This window comes from Hypanus sabinus, chromosome 7 (assembly GCF_030144855.1).
Source record: "Hypanus sabinus isolate sHypSab1 chromosome 7, sHypSab1.hap1, whole genome shotgun sequence".
NCBI lineage: Eukaryota > Metazoa > Chordata > Chondrichthyes > Myliobatiformes > Dasyatidae > Hypanus > Hypanus sabinus.
Window position 1 is genome coordinate 29,727,943 of NC_082712.1, and position 16,996 is coordinate 29,744,938.

The 16,996-nt window shown below is 35.4% G+C and overlaps 1 protein-coding gene across 4 annotated transcripts in view; it reads left to right on the top strand.

Moving 5' to 3' along the window:
* trappc11 (trafficking protein particle complex subunit 11) overlaps positions 1–16,996 on the top strand; it is an 87,846-nt gene that overhangs the window by 46,798 nt on the left and 24,052 nt on the right. For all 4 annotated transcript variants that reach the window (XR_009513050.1, XM_059974337.1, XM_059974338.1 and 1 more), the window contains exons 15-21: positions 1,794–1,939; positions 2,738–2,799; positions 2,886–3,018; positions 4,584–4,714; positions 5,503–5,658; positions 5,935–6,122; positions 8,946–9,094. Coding sequence is in view for 3 of the 4 variants with exons in the window: in XM_059974337.1 (XP_059830320.1) it covers positions 1,794–1,939; positions 2,738–2,799; positions 2,886–3,018; positions 4,584–4,714; positions 5,503–5,658; positions 5,935–6,122; positions 8,946–9,094 (965 nt within the window). In the remaining variant the exon portion in view is untranslated. The remainder of the gene's footprint in view (positions 1–1,793; positions 1,940–2,737; positions 2,800–2,885; positions 3,019–4,583; positions 4,715–5,502; positions 5,659–5,934; positions 6,123–8,945; positions 9,095–16,996) is intronic.

Below are 16,996 nucleotides of genomic sequence, written 5' to 3' on the forward strand. Positions count from 1 at the left end.
CAAAATAATTAGAAATTATAAGAAAACACACATCAATATTCTGCTTAGACAGTTTATTTTAGCTATTTTATTTGAATTATTTATGTAATGTATTTAAATGTTTTGATTTCATCTATTTGTAAGTTATTTCCATTCAGAACTATATGGAAGGTACTGTGCCAACTTTTTCCACACATATCATGACAGTTATTGTTCTGCTTTTTGACTGTTGAAATTACGTACAAAGAAAAATACTCTCCTTAATACACTTCCAAACTGGACATATAATATTGTTATGAATGCATTGAAGACTGTTTATATATTTGGAAGATATTAAATCTAACATTTGAAACAAATGGAATTCAAATAAATTTTATTACCAGAAAGATTATAGGATGGATACTGCAGTGGCAGATTGGCTGCCGGTGACTCATGGTGACTCATCTGTGTTGAGACCAATTCTTTTTAACTTATATGTCAATCATTTGGATAACGGAATTATGGAATTGATGGCTTTATTGCAGCGTTTGAAGACAATATGGAGATAGTTGGAAGGGCAGATAGTTTTGATGAAGTAGAGAGGCTACAGAGGACTTAGATCAGGAGAATGGGCAAAGAAGTGGCAGATGGAACACAGAGGTTGGAAAGTGTATGGTCACGCACTTTGGTAGAAGAAATGAAAGAGTAGACTATTTTCTAAATGGAAAGAAAATACTAAAAACTGAGGGTGCAAAGGGACTTGGGAGTGCTTGTGAAGGATTTCCTAAAAGTTAATTTGCAGGTTGAGTCTGTGATGTGGAAGGCAAATGCAATGTTAGCATTCATTTCAAAAGGACTAGAATATAAAAGCAAAGGAGTAATGTTTAGACTTTATAAAGCACTGGTGAGGCCTCAGTTGGAGTATTGTGAGCCGATTTGCCCCTTATCTTAGAAAGGACATTTGAAACTGGAGAGGGTTCAAAGAAAGTTCATGTAAATTATTTCAGGGTTGAACAGCTTGTAATATGAATAGCTTTTGATGATTCTGGGCCTGTATTCACTAGAATTTAGAAGAATGAGGGGTGACCTCATTAAAACCTATCATATGGTGAAAGGCCTTGATAGAGTGGATGTAAAGAAGATGTTTTCTATGGTGGGGGAGTCTAAGACCAGAGGACACAGCCTTAGAATAGAGGGGTGTTGTTTTAGAATGGAGTAGAGGAGGAATTTCTTTAGCCATAGAGTGGTGAAATTCATTCCAACAGGCAGCTATGGAGGGCAAGTTTTCATGTATTTTTGAGGCAGAGGTTGATAGATTCTTGATTGGTCAGGGTATGAAGGGATATGGGGGCAAAGCCGGTGATTGGGGCTGAGCGGAAAAATGGTGGAACAGGCTCAATGGGCCAAATGGCCTAATTCTGCTCCTATATCTTATGGTTTTATATTAAATATGATAACCACTGTTTCAAAGGTTTAAAAAAATAAAGTTGCATTTATTTAGACCACAAACAGCAAACAATTATTTGCAGTTTGTACTTGTATGACTAATTTATAAATTATATATTGAAGTACAATACAACTGCTTGGGTCATTGGTTTTTAAGCTGGGTTAATGTACTGCCACTGCCATAATTTTTTTTTTGTTTTTACATTATGTAACACAGATCAAAATAATTTTACTGCTCTTCCTGATTGAATTCTGCATTTCAGAATGTGTTGGCTCCTCCTTCTAGGTTTAATTTTGTTGTCAGTAAAGTAGGAGAATATAGAATAATGCATCTATTCCCTCCTATAATTCAACATTTTGAATGTTTTTCCATCCCCCACTACAAATAGGTTGTTGGATTACGTGATGTGTGATTATCGCAGCGAGCGCTGGTGGAAGCTGCTTACCTTCATTTTGAGTACTGCTCTTAAGTGTGCTTACCTAATGGGTCAGATCAAAGATTACATCACCTATTCTCTGGAACTGCTTGGGAGGTGTATCCTTGTCGTTGCAGAAAGATCATTTGCGACCATCAGATTTGAGTTGTTGTGTTTATTGAAATATTTTAATATTGTAGGATATGTGTATGATCACCATCTTTTTATAGCAGTTTTGTTTGACGGCATGACCGTAACTTAAACTTTTCCTTGCCCTTTAAATATCTTTTTTACAATGTAGGCTACAGTTAAGAGATGACAAAGTCATTGTAGTTTCTAAACTATCAGCTGAACTTTTCAGGGACTATGAACTTGATGGCCCTTTTCATCCTGAATGCTGATTCTAACGGACACAAACCCTTGTCTAGTTTGCGCTTACTTACAATCTAAGCCAAAATTGACTTGTTCTCAGAAATTTACGTTATTGCAGAAATTTGTGTTTTCTTTTATTTTTCATGTTGACTGTAACAGTAAACTTATTAAGGAATACTTGAATCTGTTGTCTTAATTTTTTTTAACCTTTTCTATTGTGAACTGGTAATTTTGTTAGGATTCACTTCTATGAATACTAAAACCTCTTTGATCTCTCATGCTGGCTGCCACGCGTGAACCGAGATAAGTGAATTTATTACGGTATCACCAAAAATTGATTTCTGATCGGAAGTGATAGGGTAACATTTCTCTGTTTCTCTTTTCTAACTTTTATTAATGAGTTTGGAGGCTACTACTTAGTTCCCATTTGTATCCTCAGCTTCTGCTAACAAGTGTGTATCATAGAAGCCATTGTTCTTTCCCTGTAGTCCCCATTATAGGCTGTGGTTCTTGTTTCTAAGATTGGTCCTTTACTGATGAGACAGCGTCCACACTAAGCGATGAACAGAAATCTCGTGTAGAAAAGAACCTGATCAAAGTGTTGATGGTAAGTATTTGTGACAACAGCTTTTAAAATCTTTTTAAAACAACAAAACAAATTAAATTGCAATGATTATCTTTTCATAAAAATAGAATGAGACCCCAGCTCCAGAGCCCGACTGTGATCCCAAGGCCATCAAAACTGCTCAGAAAGTGTGGGCAGATCGTATTTCTTTAGCTGGAAGTAATGTGTTTACTATTGAAATGCAAGATTATGTTCCATTTGGTAAGTTTTAAGTTTCAAGCAAAATTTGTTTAATTAGCAATTTACTTTTATGCCTATGTTTAACTTTCTCAAATACATTTATCATCCTCTATAGTCCTCTTGTTTGCAAATTTCACAAATTCACTTTCTTCTGAAGAAATTTTTCATTTCAGTTTAAGATCACTTGCTGTGCACTCTAGAGTTTGTGACCCCAGCTAGAAGAAACATCCTTCCCTGGATCAGAGTCCAGTCAAATAATTAGGTTTCAGTGAGATAGCTTCTTGTTGTTCTAAGCTCTGGAGTATAGTGACTACAAACCTTGTTAATGGCAAGTAACGAAACTAAAGCAGCATGCAGTTCTCAAGGGTGGTCTCACCAAGGTACTATAACATAGTAGATGGACATCCTGCTCCTGTATGCAAATCCCCTTGCTATGAAGGGCAACATAATATTTGTTACCTTTGCTATCATCTACATCTGCATGTTTGCTTGCATTGACTGGTGCATAAGAACACCCAGGCCAATCTGCATATTGTCACTTCCCTAATCCAATACATTTAACCATATAACAATTACAGCATGGAAACAGGCCATCTCAGCCCTTCTAGTCCATGCTGAACGCTTACTCTCACCTCTTCCCACCGACCTGCACTCAGCCCATAACCCTCCATTCCTTTCCTGTCTTTATACCTATCCAATTTTTTTAAAATGACAATATTGAACCTGCCTCTACCATTTCTACTGGAAGCTCGTTCCACACAGCTACCACTCTCTGAGTAAAGAAGTTCTCCCTCGTGTTACCCCTAAACTTTTGCCCCCTGACTCTCAACTCATGTCCACTTGTTTGAATCTCCCCTACTCTCAATGGAAAAAGCCTATCCACGTCAACTCTATCTATCCCCCTCATAATTTTAAATACCTCTATCAAGTCCCCCCTCAACCTTCTACGCTCCAAAGAATAAAGACTTAACTTGTTCAACCTTTCCCTGTAACCTAGGTGCTGAAACCCAGGTAACATTCTAGTAAATCTCCTCTGTACTCTCTCTATTTTGTTGACATCTTTCCTATAATTCATTGACAAGAACTGTACACAATACTCCAAATTTGGCCTCACCAATGCCTTGTACAATTTTAACATTACACTCCAACTCCTATACTCACTGCTCTGATTTATAAAGGCCAGCATATTAATGATGAAAATCAAAGAAATGCAGATGCTTTAAATCTGAATTAAGTCAGTTGTTTTTCCTGTATTTTCTGATTTTTTTTCATTTATAGAATATTCTGCATTCTATTTTTTCTATTTGTATAATTGACTTCTAGGATTGTTTTCAGAATTGCTATAGTGATCAGATGAAATTTATTTCTTATGTGTGCTGATGTGCAATTTGAAATGTGAGACATTTGTATTATGCCATGTTTATTTTAAAAGAAACACTAGGATATGAGATAATTTTATGCAGTTATTTTGTGTTTTATTATGTCTACCAAAGTGATTCAGATAAGCAAAAGATAGGTTCAGTAAGCAAAAATAAAATTAGAAACTAAATTGCTTTTTTGCTTGTTCTACTCAATTGTCCATGAAGTTGAATGTAAAGCTCGTTTCTTGGCCCCAAGTTTCCATCTTGATGACCCTGTACAACTTCATGTGTTCCTCTGTGCTGATTGCCCTCATCCATTCCGGTTTTCAAAGCTCTGTGTCCATTTTAACAACCAGGTAAGATATTTTCTGAAGCAAATCTTATCTGTTGTTAAGGCAAGGTTTCTGTGTTAGTGTTTATTTGGCTTTGCATACTCGCTTAAGTGAAATGGTCAGTCATAGTAATATGATGTTTGGTCATCTACTCCCTTTTTCTGCATTAACTAAGCATTCTTTGATTCAGAGTGGCAAGAAATCCCATGCTATTTGACCTGAAAATGCTCAGCAACTGAAAGTTGCGGAATCATCTTCATTATCAATGTCTTGTATGGTGTGAAATTTGTTATTTTGTGACAATAGTACAGTGCAGACATAAAATTAATATAACTTACAAAATAAATATGGCAAAAAAAGATTGTTTATGGGTTCATCGACGGTTCAGATATCTGATGGCAGAGGGAAAGGAACTGATCCTATACCATTGAGTATAGGCCTTCCTTTACCATATCCCTGATGATTGTAACATGAAGAGAGCATGTCTCAAGTGGTGAGGATCCTTAATGTTGAATATCACCACCTTGAGGTACTGCTTCTCGAAGATGTTCTCAACTTTAACCATTATGTGTGACCTTATCAGCTGCTTCCTGTGTCTGAACTTCACATCAGCCACAGTTTGTGGAAGAAAATTCCACATTCCAGCCTAAAAATTTCTTTGAACTTTGAGCCACTCTAAGAGAAACTCTTAATCATGGGTTTTGTACATTGTGCAGCTAACCGAAACAGGCCTGATCTCTTGTGTGATTGTCAGACCTAATTTCGGCCTCCATTTACTTTGCTATTGACAATTATATTTCTTTTACTTAAAGGAGTACAACCAATACTGTGTGGTCGAGGAAACTTATCAAACATCTGACATTCTGGAAGCTTCATCCCAGGGCACCATGTGCTTAGTTCCTGGTAAAACCAGGCAGTACGTTTTCAAATTTGTTGCTCGGACCGAAGATGTTGGAAAGAAAGTGGAGGTAAATTTTCATGCAGGCTGTTTGGAAGACATCTGATTTTTAAAAAATGATTTGTGTGAAATGAATTTGAGGCTTTTAGTTAATAATGAATCTTCAAAAAAATCACAACCTGCTTTTGAATTGTTCTTATTATGATATTGAAGTTGTTCTTATTATGATATTAAATGCAACTATTTTATCATTTCAAAAGTTCCATGATTGCTTTGTATTTTTGGTGCAAATAAATCCAAAGTAACCTTAAAAATTTTAAGGGGGTTATGCCATTGTTTTCCGTAGATTACCTCTGTAGACCTTGTGCTTGGTACTGATACTGGCAGATGTGTGATTCTGAACTGGAGAGGTGGTGGGGGCGATGCTGCATCATGCCAGGAGGCCTTGCAAGCTAGTCGATCTTTTAAACGACGACCAAAGCTTCCAGATAATGAAGTATGCTGGGACAGTGTTACAATACAAGCAAGCACCATGTGAGTATAAGAAAGGGTTGTCTTGTTTATTACAGCGAAAGCTACTGTGTCGTAGTGAAAGAGCACTTACTTTGATCTACAGTCACTTCCTTTCTGTTACATTGTAATTCTAAAATGAAGAATTGATGTTAAAGGATTTGTTTAAGGAAAGAAGGTGTTTATTTTCATACTGTCTTGACAGTTCCTCAGTACATTCAGGTTGGAATGACATTACATGTGCATATATCAACCTGTATTTCAAACTTCTTAGTCATGAAGCTGCATTAGAGTGTTTCTCTAATTCTGTTTAAGTATCCCTGTCAAGATGGCAGAATTTTGCTCATGATGTCAAATGAATACTTCTCAAAGTTGGCCCATCAAACTAAATGCTTCATCATTCCAGTCATAAGTAATGTTAATTTGAATGTTGAAATGGCAAAACTTTTTGTATTTTGTTAATTCGTTTGCTGTGTATGTAGAAAATGTTATGTAGTTTTACCTGGCAGTAGTCAATTTTCTCAATTCTCTAATTATTTTGGTTGGGTGGGGGAAGGGGTTATTTTGGACAGTTAAGTTGGGTAAGTTCCCTTGCAGAAATTAACCATTGTATTTTATAAGTAAATTGCTGATCCCTGTGACCTGTATTCTATGTTGATCTACTGCTCTGAATTGAGTTTGTGCAGATTAAACTGTTCCTTTTTGCCAAAAAAAACAATTAGAATTATAGAACGCTACAACACAGCCCATTTGACCAACCTAGTCTGTGCTGAACTTTTAATTGGCTTAGTTTCATTGACCTACACCAAGACCAAGGGCCTTCATATCCCTCCCATCCATGCACCCATCCAAATTTCTTTTAAATGTTGAACTCAAACCCACATTCACTACTTCTGCTGGCAGCTTGTTCCACACTCTCACCACCCTCTAAGTGAAGATGTTGTCCCTCGTTTTCCCCTTAAACATTTCGCCTGTCACCCAACCTCGGGGAAGAAAACCTACTTGCATTTGCATTATCTATATCCTTCATAATTTTGCATACCTCTATTAAATCTCCCCTCATTCTCCTATGCTCCAGGGAGTAAAGTCCCGTTCCTCAAGTCCTGGCAACATCCTTGTAAATTTTCTCTGCACTATTTCAATTCTATTGGCATTTTTCCTGCAGATAGGAGACCAAAATTACACATAGTACTCCAAATTAGACCTTCTCAATATCTTGTACATCTTCAACACCCCAACTCTTTTACTCAGTACTTTGATTTTTGAAGGCCACTGTGCCAAAAGCTTTGTTTATAGTCCTATCTAGCTGTGATACCATTTTCAAAGAATTATAGACTCATATTCCCAGATCCCTCTGTGCTACTGCACTGCTCGGTGTCGTACCACCCAAGTGGTACTTGGGTTTGTCCACCCAAGTGCAACAACTCCACATATCTGCATTAAATTCCATCTGTCATTCTTCATTCCATTTTTTTCAGCTGGTTCAGATCCTGTTGCAAGCTTTGAAGGGCTTCCTCGCTGTCCACTACACCCCCACTCTTGGTGTCATCCATGAATTTCTTGATTCAGTTTCCATGCTATTATTCAGATCATTGATATAGATGACAAACAACAATGGACCCAGCACAAAGCCAATATTTAATCTAATTTACTACTTCATCTTGAATGTTAAGCGACTCAACTTTCTTGACCAGCCTCCCATGTGGGACCTTGTCAAAGGCCTTGCTGAAGCCCATGTACACAACATTCACTGCCTTGCCTTCATCAACTTTCCTAGTAACTTTCTCAAAAAGCTCTATATGATTGGTTAGACATGACCTACTATGCGCAAAGCCATGCTGACTAACTAATCAGTCCCTGTCTATCCAAATAATTATATATACACACACACACACACACACACATACATATATATATATCCAGTCGCTTAGAATACCTTCCAATAACTTTCCCACTACTCTCCCACTCACCAGCCTATAATATTCTGGTTTATTCTTAAAGCCTTGCTTAAACAATGGAACAACATTAGATATCCTCCAATCCTCTGGCACTTCACCTGTGCCTAAGGACGTTTTAAATATTCAAACACGAGAAAATCTGTAGATGCTGGAATTTCAATCAACACAAACAAAATGCTGGTGGAATGCAGCAGGCCAGGCAACATCTACTTCTTCCTATAGATGCTGCCTGGCCTGCTGCATTCCACCAGCATTTTGTGAGTGTTGCTTGAATATCTCAGCTAGGCCCCCTGCGATATCTGCACTAGTTTTCCATAGGGTCTGAGGGAACACCTTGTCAAGTCCGTTAAGACAGCAAGTACCTCCTCTGTAATCTGTATGTGGTCCATAACCTCACTGCTGCTTTGCCTCACTTCTATAGATTCTATGTACGTCTCCCAAGTAAATAAAGATGCAAGAAATCTATTTGAAATCTTTCCCTCCTATTTTAGTGTCATGCATAGATGGCTACTCTGATCTTCAAGAGGACCAACTTTATCCCTCGTTATCCTTTTGCCTAAAATATATTTGTAGAAGCTGGATACTCCTTCAACCTTGTCTGTTAGAGCAATCTCATGCCTTCTTATAGCCCAAATGATTTCTTTCTCTTGTATTTCTCTTGTATTCTCTTGTATTTCTTATGCTTACATGCCTCATTTGCTTCATCCTGCCTACACCTATGAAACCTCCTTCTTCTTGACCAGGGACTCAACATCTCTTGAAAATCAAGGCCCCCTAAACCTGTTACTCTTGCCTTTTTGTTCTGACAAGATCTAACATACTCTGTACTCTCAAAATTTCACTTTTGTCAGAAAATTGTTTTCAGAATTGTTCTTTTTTGTAACTAAAGGGTGATTTCTCGAGTTCCAAGATTAACGGTACAGCTACGCCATGAACCACCGACATTGACCAATGAAATGTATTGCTTAGCAATTACTGTTCAGTCAGAAGAGGTCACTACTGCAACGGATATGAAGCTCACAGCAGGTTTAAAACCAGGTACGAGTCTGTAAGCATATGATCAAGCAATGTAGTATAATCACAGAGATAATTAGGGCTGCGCATCCAGAAAGATTTACTGCAAGATAACTTTTAAATGTTGTCAAGTAACATCATTATTCCCAAGTGTAATATTCAGTTACTTCAGAATTTGATATGTTTCATTCAATGTTAAATTAATTATTTTGTCTGCCTCATTTGATTCCCTCTGTTCTTCCTAACTTGATAAGATCTGCACATTCGACCACTCTGCTTTAACTCCAAATCAATGAACTGTGTTAGGAAAATGAAACAATAGTCCTGGCACGAACTTTACCACACAACCTACTTTTATTGTCCATATTTAAATTCCTTATGTGTTTACCTTGAATTTGAGCTTAACTGAAACTAGCTTCCACCACCCTGGTTCATTAGGACATATCAGGACTAGTACATTTTGCCCCAATTAAGTCACTGCTCCAATTAGCCAAAGTTTCATGGAAAAAGTTTAAATTATATACAGGTCCCCCCGCTATCCAAAGGCAGAGCATTCCTATGAAACCGTTTGTAAGCCGAAATGTCGTAAAGCGAAGAAGCAATTACCATTAATTTATATGGGTAAAATTTTTGAGCGTTCCCAGACCCAAAAGATAACCTATCAAATCATACCAAGTAGCACATAAAACCTAAAATAACTCGAAAATATAGTAAAAACAGGAATGATATGATAAAGACACAACCATATAAAGTAGAAATATTGTATGTACAGTGTAGTTTCACTTATCAAAATCGGGAAGACAGCGAACCAAAATCGATTTGGAGAAAAATAATTGGCACGTACATGCATACACACACAACTGCCCACACAAGGTTTCACAGTCATGGTAGTCTTTCTCGGGGTAAACACATCTATAAATCTGGCGTCTTTTTTTTCATAAAAGCAAAAATCCTCTTTGGTTAACGAAAACAGGTACTAATGTAGGTCTTTGGGAACTGCGAGCTGTCGTAAAGCGAAGGTTTGAAAAATGGGGGTCACCTGTAATTTGTTACCTAGTGTTTTTTTATATATTTAAATGAAATACAGAACAAATTAAAATGGTACTAATATACTATGAAACTGTATTCATTGTAATAGTTGTCGACAGAGGAATTCTTGCAGTGTATGCTGCCATATTCTAGTGCGGACACCTAATGGAGATAACGGACTACCTTCATGCATTGATTTCAAACATTGCATTCTCCAGATCTTCATTCTCATTCTAACATTCTAAATGATTGTCAATACCTTCAAATTATTTGTAATTGAAGTCATGAAATCATTTCATTTCCTTTCCCGGCCATTTCTGGCACTCCAAGTCTGAATGCTTAAAACTGCATTGAGTAAAACAGTTTTGAATTGTCTTACATTTTCATTTTTAGAATCTTTTTATTGGTACGTAATCATTGACAGCTATAAAATGATACAAAACTTTAACAGATTAATATGCATACAATTAATAAAGCTGAAGAGAAGAAAAAACTGATCTTGAAATATAAAAATGGAAAAAAAAATTATATAGAAAAAAAGGAAATAAAAAAGAACCCCCATCTAACTAAAAAAAAACCCCACTAACTATAAAAAAACCCATTAGGAATCACCCCCCCCCCCCCGGAGCAATACGTTTGACCATCATCTAAATATATAAAAAAGAGTCATCAACCGTCATTTCATATTTATATATAAAAAAATAAAATTGGAAGGAAACCATATGATTTAATTCAAATTAAATGATAGTATTTGGCAAAAGAACCCCATCTTCTCTCAAAATCAAATCAAGGATCAAAAGTTCTACTTCCAATTTTTTCCAAACGAAGACATAACATCACTTGAGAAAACCATTCAATTAATGTAGGGGAAGAAATATCTTTCCATTTTAATAAAATAGCTCTTCTTGCCAGCAGTGTAACAAATGCAATTACATGTTGTTCTGAAGATGAGATACCCTGAATATGATGCGGAACTATTCCAAATAGAACAGTCAATCTATTAGGTTGTAAATTAATTTTCAAAGCTTTAGAAATTGTAGAAAATAAAGATTTCCAAAATGATTTTAATGAAGAACATGACCAGAACATATATGACAAAGTAGCGACTTCAGTTTTCCATCTATCACAATAGTTATCTATACTAGAAAATATTTTAGATAGTCTCTGCTTTGTTAAGTAATAACGGTGTACAATTTTAAATTGAATTAAACAATGGTTAGCATATACAGAAGAAGAATTTACGTTTTTCAAAACTCGAAGCCAATCTTCATTAACAAAGGTCATATTAAGTTCTCTCTCCCAATCTTGTTTTAATCTTTAGTGATAGGTTCTCTTTTTGTAACAAAAGTAACTTATAAATTCTGCTAATGGAACGTTTCACTAAGGGATTCAATTTCAAAATGGTATCCAACAAATTAAATTCTTGTAAATATGGAAACTTAGGTAAATATTGTTGTAAAAAATGTCTAACCTGAAAATATTGCAAAAAATGTGTATGAGCAAGAGAAAATTTATTAATTAACTCCTCAAAAGTCATCAATCAACCATCACAAAATAAATCTGTAAAAGAATGAATTCCTTTATTTTTCCATAAAAGAAAAATGGGGTCTGTTGTTGAAGGTTTAAATTTTAAAAAATTGATATAAAAAACTAGATAACTTAAATTGTTTGAGATTAAAAGAATTACGGAACCGAACCCAAATCCGTAGGGATTGTTTAATAACTGGGTAAAGATTTAAATCTGGAATTTTAGAGAGCTGTAAAGGTAATGGAGCTCCTAAAATTGAAGTTAAATGAAATTGTTTAACAGCTTTTAATTCCAAATCAACCCATAAAGGTTTTTGGCTCTTATCAAGCCAATATAACCAAAAGCATAATTGTCTAATATTCACAGCCCAATAAAACAGTCTTAAATTAGGAAGTTCAAGTCCACCATATTTTTTAAATTTTTGTAAATGATACTTATTAATTCTAGGTCTCTTATTGTTCCAAATAAAAGAAGAAATAAGAGAGTCAATTTGATCAAAACATTTTTTAGTTAAAAAGATTGGTATATTTTGGAAAATATATAAAAATCTAGGTAAAATCATTATTTTCATAGAATGAATACGACCTATTAAAGAAAAAGTAAGTGGATTCCATCTAGAAAATAATTGTTTCATGGAGTCCATTAAAGGAACTATATTCGTTTTATAGAGATCTTTATTTTTTTAGTAATTATAATACCTAAATATCTAAATGTATAAACAATTCTAAAAGGAATATCATTATATGTACTAACATGAACATTTAATGGAAACAATTCATTAAGTTAAGTTTGTATCCTGAAAATTTACCAAAATCTTTAAGTGTTTCCAAAAAATTAGGAATTGATTCCTCAAGATTTGAAATAAAAACCAAAAGATCATCTGCATAAAGGGAAATCTTATGTATGGTTCCATTCATAGAGATACCATGGATATTTTTAGCTTCATATAATGTTATAGCTAAAGGCTCCAATACACGATTAAATAATAAAGGACGTAATGGACATCCCTGTCTAGTGCCACGAGAAAGTGAGAAAAAAGAAGAAAGGCAGTTATTAGTAATGACCGTGGCAATAGGATTCTTATAAATCATTTGAATCCATCTATTGAAATTATTAGCAAAACCAAATTTTTCTAATACTTTGAACAAGTATGGCCACTCAACTCTATCAAATGCCTTTTCTGCATCAAGAAAGATAACACATTGAGGTTGCTTAGCTAATGATGAATTTATAATGTTCATCAATCTCCAAACATTAGAGAAAGAATAACGGCCTTTAATAAAGCCCGTTTGATCCATAGAAATAATTTTAGTTAAAATATTTTCCAAGCGATTCGCCAATATTTTAGAGAGGATTTTTGCATCCACATTTAATTAGGAAATAGGTCTATATGATGAACATTCAACAGGATCTTTTATCTTTTTAAGAATTATGGAAATAGATGCTTCATAAAAAGGTGGTAAATTACCCTTGTCAAAGGATTCATGAAATATTTCCAAAAGATATGGAGAAAGTAATCTTTCAAATCTTTTGTAAAATCCCACTGAATAACCATCAAGTCCAGGAGCTTTACCTGATTGCATTGATAAAATAGCTTTCTGAATTTCATGCTCGGCAATTGGAGCATCAAGCATCTGTTGATCTTCAAAAGAAATTTGTGGAAATTTAATCTGATGTAAAAAAGACTTCATTTTAGAGGAATCTGCAGGAAATTGAGATCTATAAAGATCAGAGTAAAAATCTTGAGTATTATTAATGTCCTCATGGTTACTTACTATATCTCCATTATTTTTACGAATCTTTAAGATTTGTCTTTTAGCTCTAGCTGCTCTTAATTGAGAAGCTAAGAGCTTATTATTTTTATCCCCAAAGATATAAAATTGACTTTTCAATTTAAGCAAATATCCTTCAATAGGATATGTTAGTAATAAATTATACTGTGATTGTAATTCTACTCTTTTAAATGAAACAGCATTTGGAGGGATTGCTTTAATGTTATCTAATTCTTTAATTTGTTTAGAGATTTTATCTAATTCCATTCTTGTTTGTTTCTTCAGTTTAGCTATATAGGAAATAACGACTGCATAAATAAGCTTTTAATGTATCCCAAATTACTAACTTAGAGACGTTTCCAATATTATTAAAGAGAAAAAACTCTTATCTGAGCTTTGATAAACTTAACAAATTCTGAACTTTGTAATATATGTTCTGGAAAACATCAAAATGGCCTGGTAGAAACAACATCGTTCAGTTCAAATATTAAGTTTAAAGGAACATGATCAGAAATAGTGATCGCATCATACTCACATTTCTGAACATTGACTAAAAGTTGAGGGTCAACTATAAAATAGTCAATTCTCGAATATTTATTATGAACATGTGAGGAAAAAGAGTATTCTCTATCACTAGGGTGCATATGCGTCCAGACCTCAATTAAACTGTAATCAATTAAAAAGGAATTAATAAGTGATGCAGAACGATTAGGGAGTTGATATTTGGATGACGACTTATCCATTAAAGGATTTAGACAAGTATTAAGATCACCACCCATTAATAACATATATTCATTTAAAGCAGGTAATAACTCAAAAACAGTTTTAAAAAATGAGTGATTGTCAACATTTGGTCCATAAATATTAACCAAGACCATTTTTCTATTACAAATTGTTCCTTTAACAATCAGAAATCTACCATTAATATCAGTTATAATATCCTCCTGGTTAAAAGAAATATTGGAATCAATAAAAATAGAAACACCTCTAGTTTTACTCTGGGAATTTGCATGAAACTGAGGATCCTTCCAAAATTTAAAAAATCGATTTTTATCACATAACCTGATATGCGTCTCTTGAGCAAAGATTATATCGGGCTGGAATCGGTTAATAACTTTAAATGTTTTCTTACGCTTAATAGGATGATTCCAACCGCGAACATTCCAAATTAAAACATATAGCTGTTTAGATATCATCATGGAACTTTGTGTCTAAAATCAATAGTTAGACACATGTCAGGATAGGATAGTCAAAAATGGTAGAGATGAACAACAATAAAAATAATTGGCGTTTGCTCTGGGATTCCATAATGGGGAAAAAAAAGAAAAAAAATCCCACCCAAACTACAAAGCCCAGAAACAAGTCGATATTAACCGACGCAAGCCCCAAGAAAAGCATAGATACGAATACAAATACAAACTCCGTCTACCTAAGTAAAAAAAAAATCAAAAAAAAATCTGTCTCCCTCTACCGAACATAAAACTCATTACAGTCGACATATATCTCAATATAATTAACTTGGAAGGAAAGTGTTTTTCTTGTATAACAAAACGACCTTATATTGAAAGTAACCTTCATAACATTAGATAAGGGAAGAAAAACACATCCAAAACAATTCTTGAAATATTTGCACAGAAGAAAAACAATCGCCATCTTTAAATTGTCTGGTCTATCTTTAATACATAAAGAAATCCAAATAATTACTTTAAAAAATCTTTACAAAAGCATACAAAACAAAAAAAAAACAATTAATTCATTTAAATGCTGCAGAAAAAAAGATTCTAAATGGTTCAAATTTATTACAGACTATCAACAGTTCTCCCTCTGTCCCCTGAAATTGAAGCCATCCAAACCAGTCTATTTCAGAGATAAAAATGTATTTTAAAGACTTATGTAACCATCAAATCTTTCAATCTCATCACTCTACACCATGAGACAATCAAACCATTATAAATCATTCAAGCTTCAGATTCGTCATCAGATGTGTCGGATAAAGAATTAATAAAACTCAATGTACCAAGTGGATCATCAAAAAAGTGAAAATCAGACTTTTTAATGAAGAGCCTTAATTTTGCTGGATATTGAAGCAGTGGAAAAAGCTTTTTTTTTCATACACTGATTTCATAGCATTTGCAAATCCGGCACGCTTTTTAACAATTTCGCGTGGAAAATCTTCATAGAAACGAATGTCTGAATTCTGATATTGAAAGAGTCTTTTTTCTTGCAAGCTTAATAATATGATCTTTGTTTCTGAAATGGAGAAAACGCACAACAATATGTCTGTTTTTACCTTGATCCAAAAATTTTAAAGTGTCGATTCTGTGAGCCATTTCGATATCTGAAGGCTGTAAACAAACCTCCGGAAATAAAGACTGAAACATTTTGCAAAATAATCCAGTGTGTTGGCCAATTCTGATTTCTCTTTTATTCCAACAATTTGAATATTGTTCCGATGTGATCGAGCTCCGAGATCAACGAGCCGTTGTTGGGCTTTTTCCAAACATGAAGAAAGGTCCGCAGTATTTCGACTAACTTCTTTAAGATTGAGGCTCAAAGAGTTGGCTTTTCTTTCAAATTTCTCTTTTAGTTGAGTTATCTCAATGCTGACATTGCTGATTTGAGATTCTAGTCTCTTTACCCAGGGGGGTTCCTCCGAGAATTCATCGGTTTTCTTGAGTTTCCCATTGCTCGGGTCCAGATTTCTTTTGGAGCTTCTGAGAGTGGCCATAACTATATCTGATCCGACTGAATAAAGTTGAAATTTCAAAGTTTAAATCGGAAAAGGGAGAGATTAAAGGCGGACAAGAAGCGACTAGGATCTTAAGGCACAAACTAACGGAGATGGGAGTAGACTCACACATGGTGGCTTGGATAACGGACTACTTGACAGACAGACCTCAGTATGTGTGGTTGGGAGACTGTAGGTCTGACACGGTGGTCAGCAGCACAGGAGCGCCGCAGGGGACCGTGCTCTCTCCGGTCCTGTTCACCCTGTACACATCAGACTTCCAATATAACTCGGAGTCCTGCCATGTGCAGAACTTCACTGATGACACGGCCATAGTGGGGTGTGTCAGGAATGGTCAGGAGGAAGAGTATAGGAAACTGATACAGGACTTTGTGATATGGTGCAACTCAAACTACCTGTGTCTCAATATCACCAAGACCAAGGAGATGGTGGTGGACTTTAGGAGACCTCGGCCTCATATGGAGCCAGTGATCATTAATGGAGAATGTGTGGAGCAGGTTAAGACATACAAGTATCTGGGAGTGCAGTTAGATGAGAAGCTAGACTGGATTGCCAACACAGATGCCCTGTGCAGGAAAGCACAGAGTCGACTGTACTTCCTCAGAAGGCTGGCGTCATTCAATGTTTGTAGTGAGATGCTGAAGATGTTCTATTGGTCAGTTGTGGAGAGCGCCCTCTTCTTTGTGGTGGCGTGCTGAGGAGGCAGCATTAAGAAGAGGGACGCCTCACGTCTTAATAAGCTGGTAAGGAAGGCGGGTTCTGTCGTGGGCACAGAACTGGAGAGTATGACATCGGTGGCAGAGCGGAGGGCGCTGAGTAGGCTACGGTCAATCATGGAAATCCCTGAA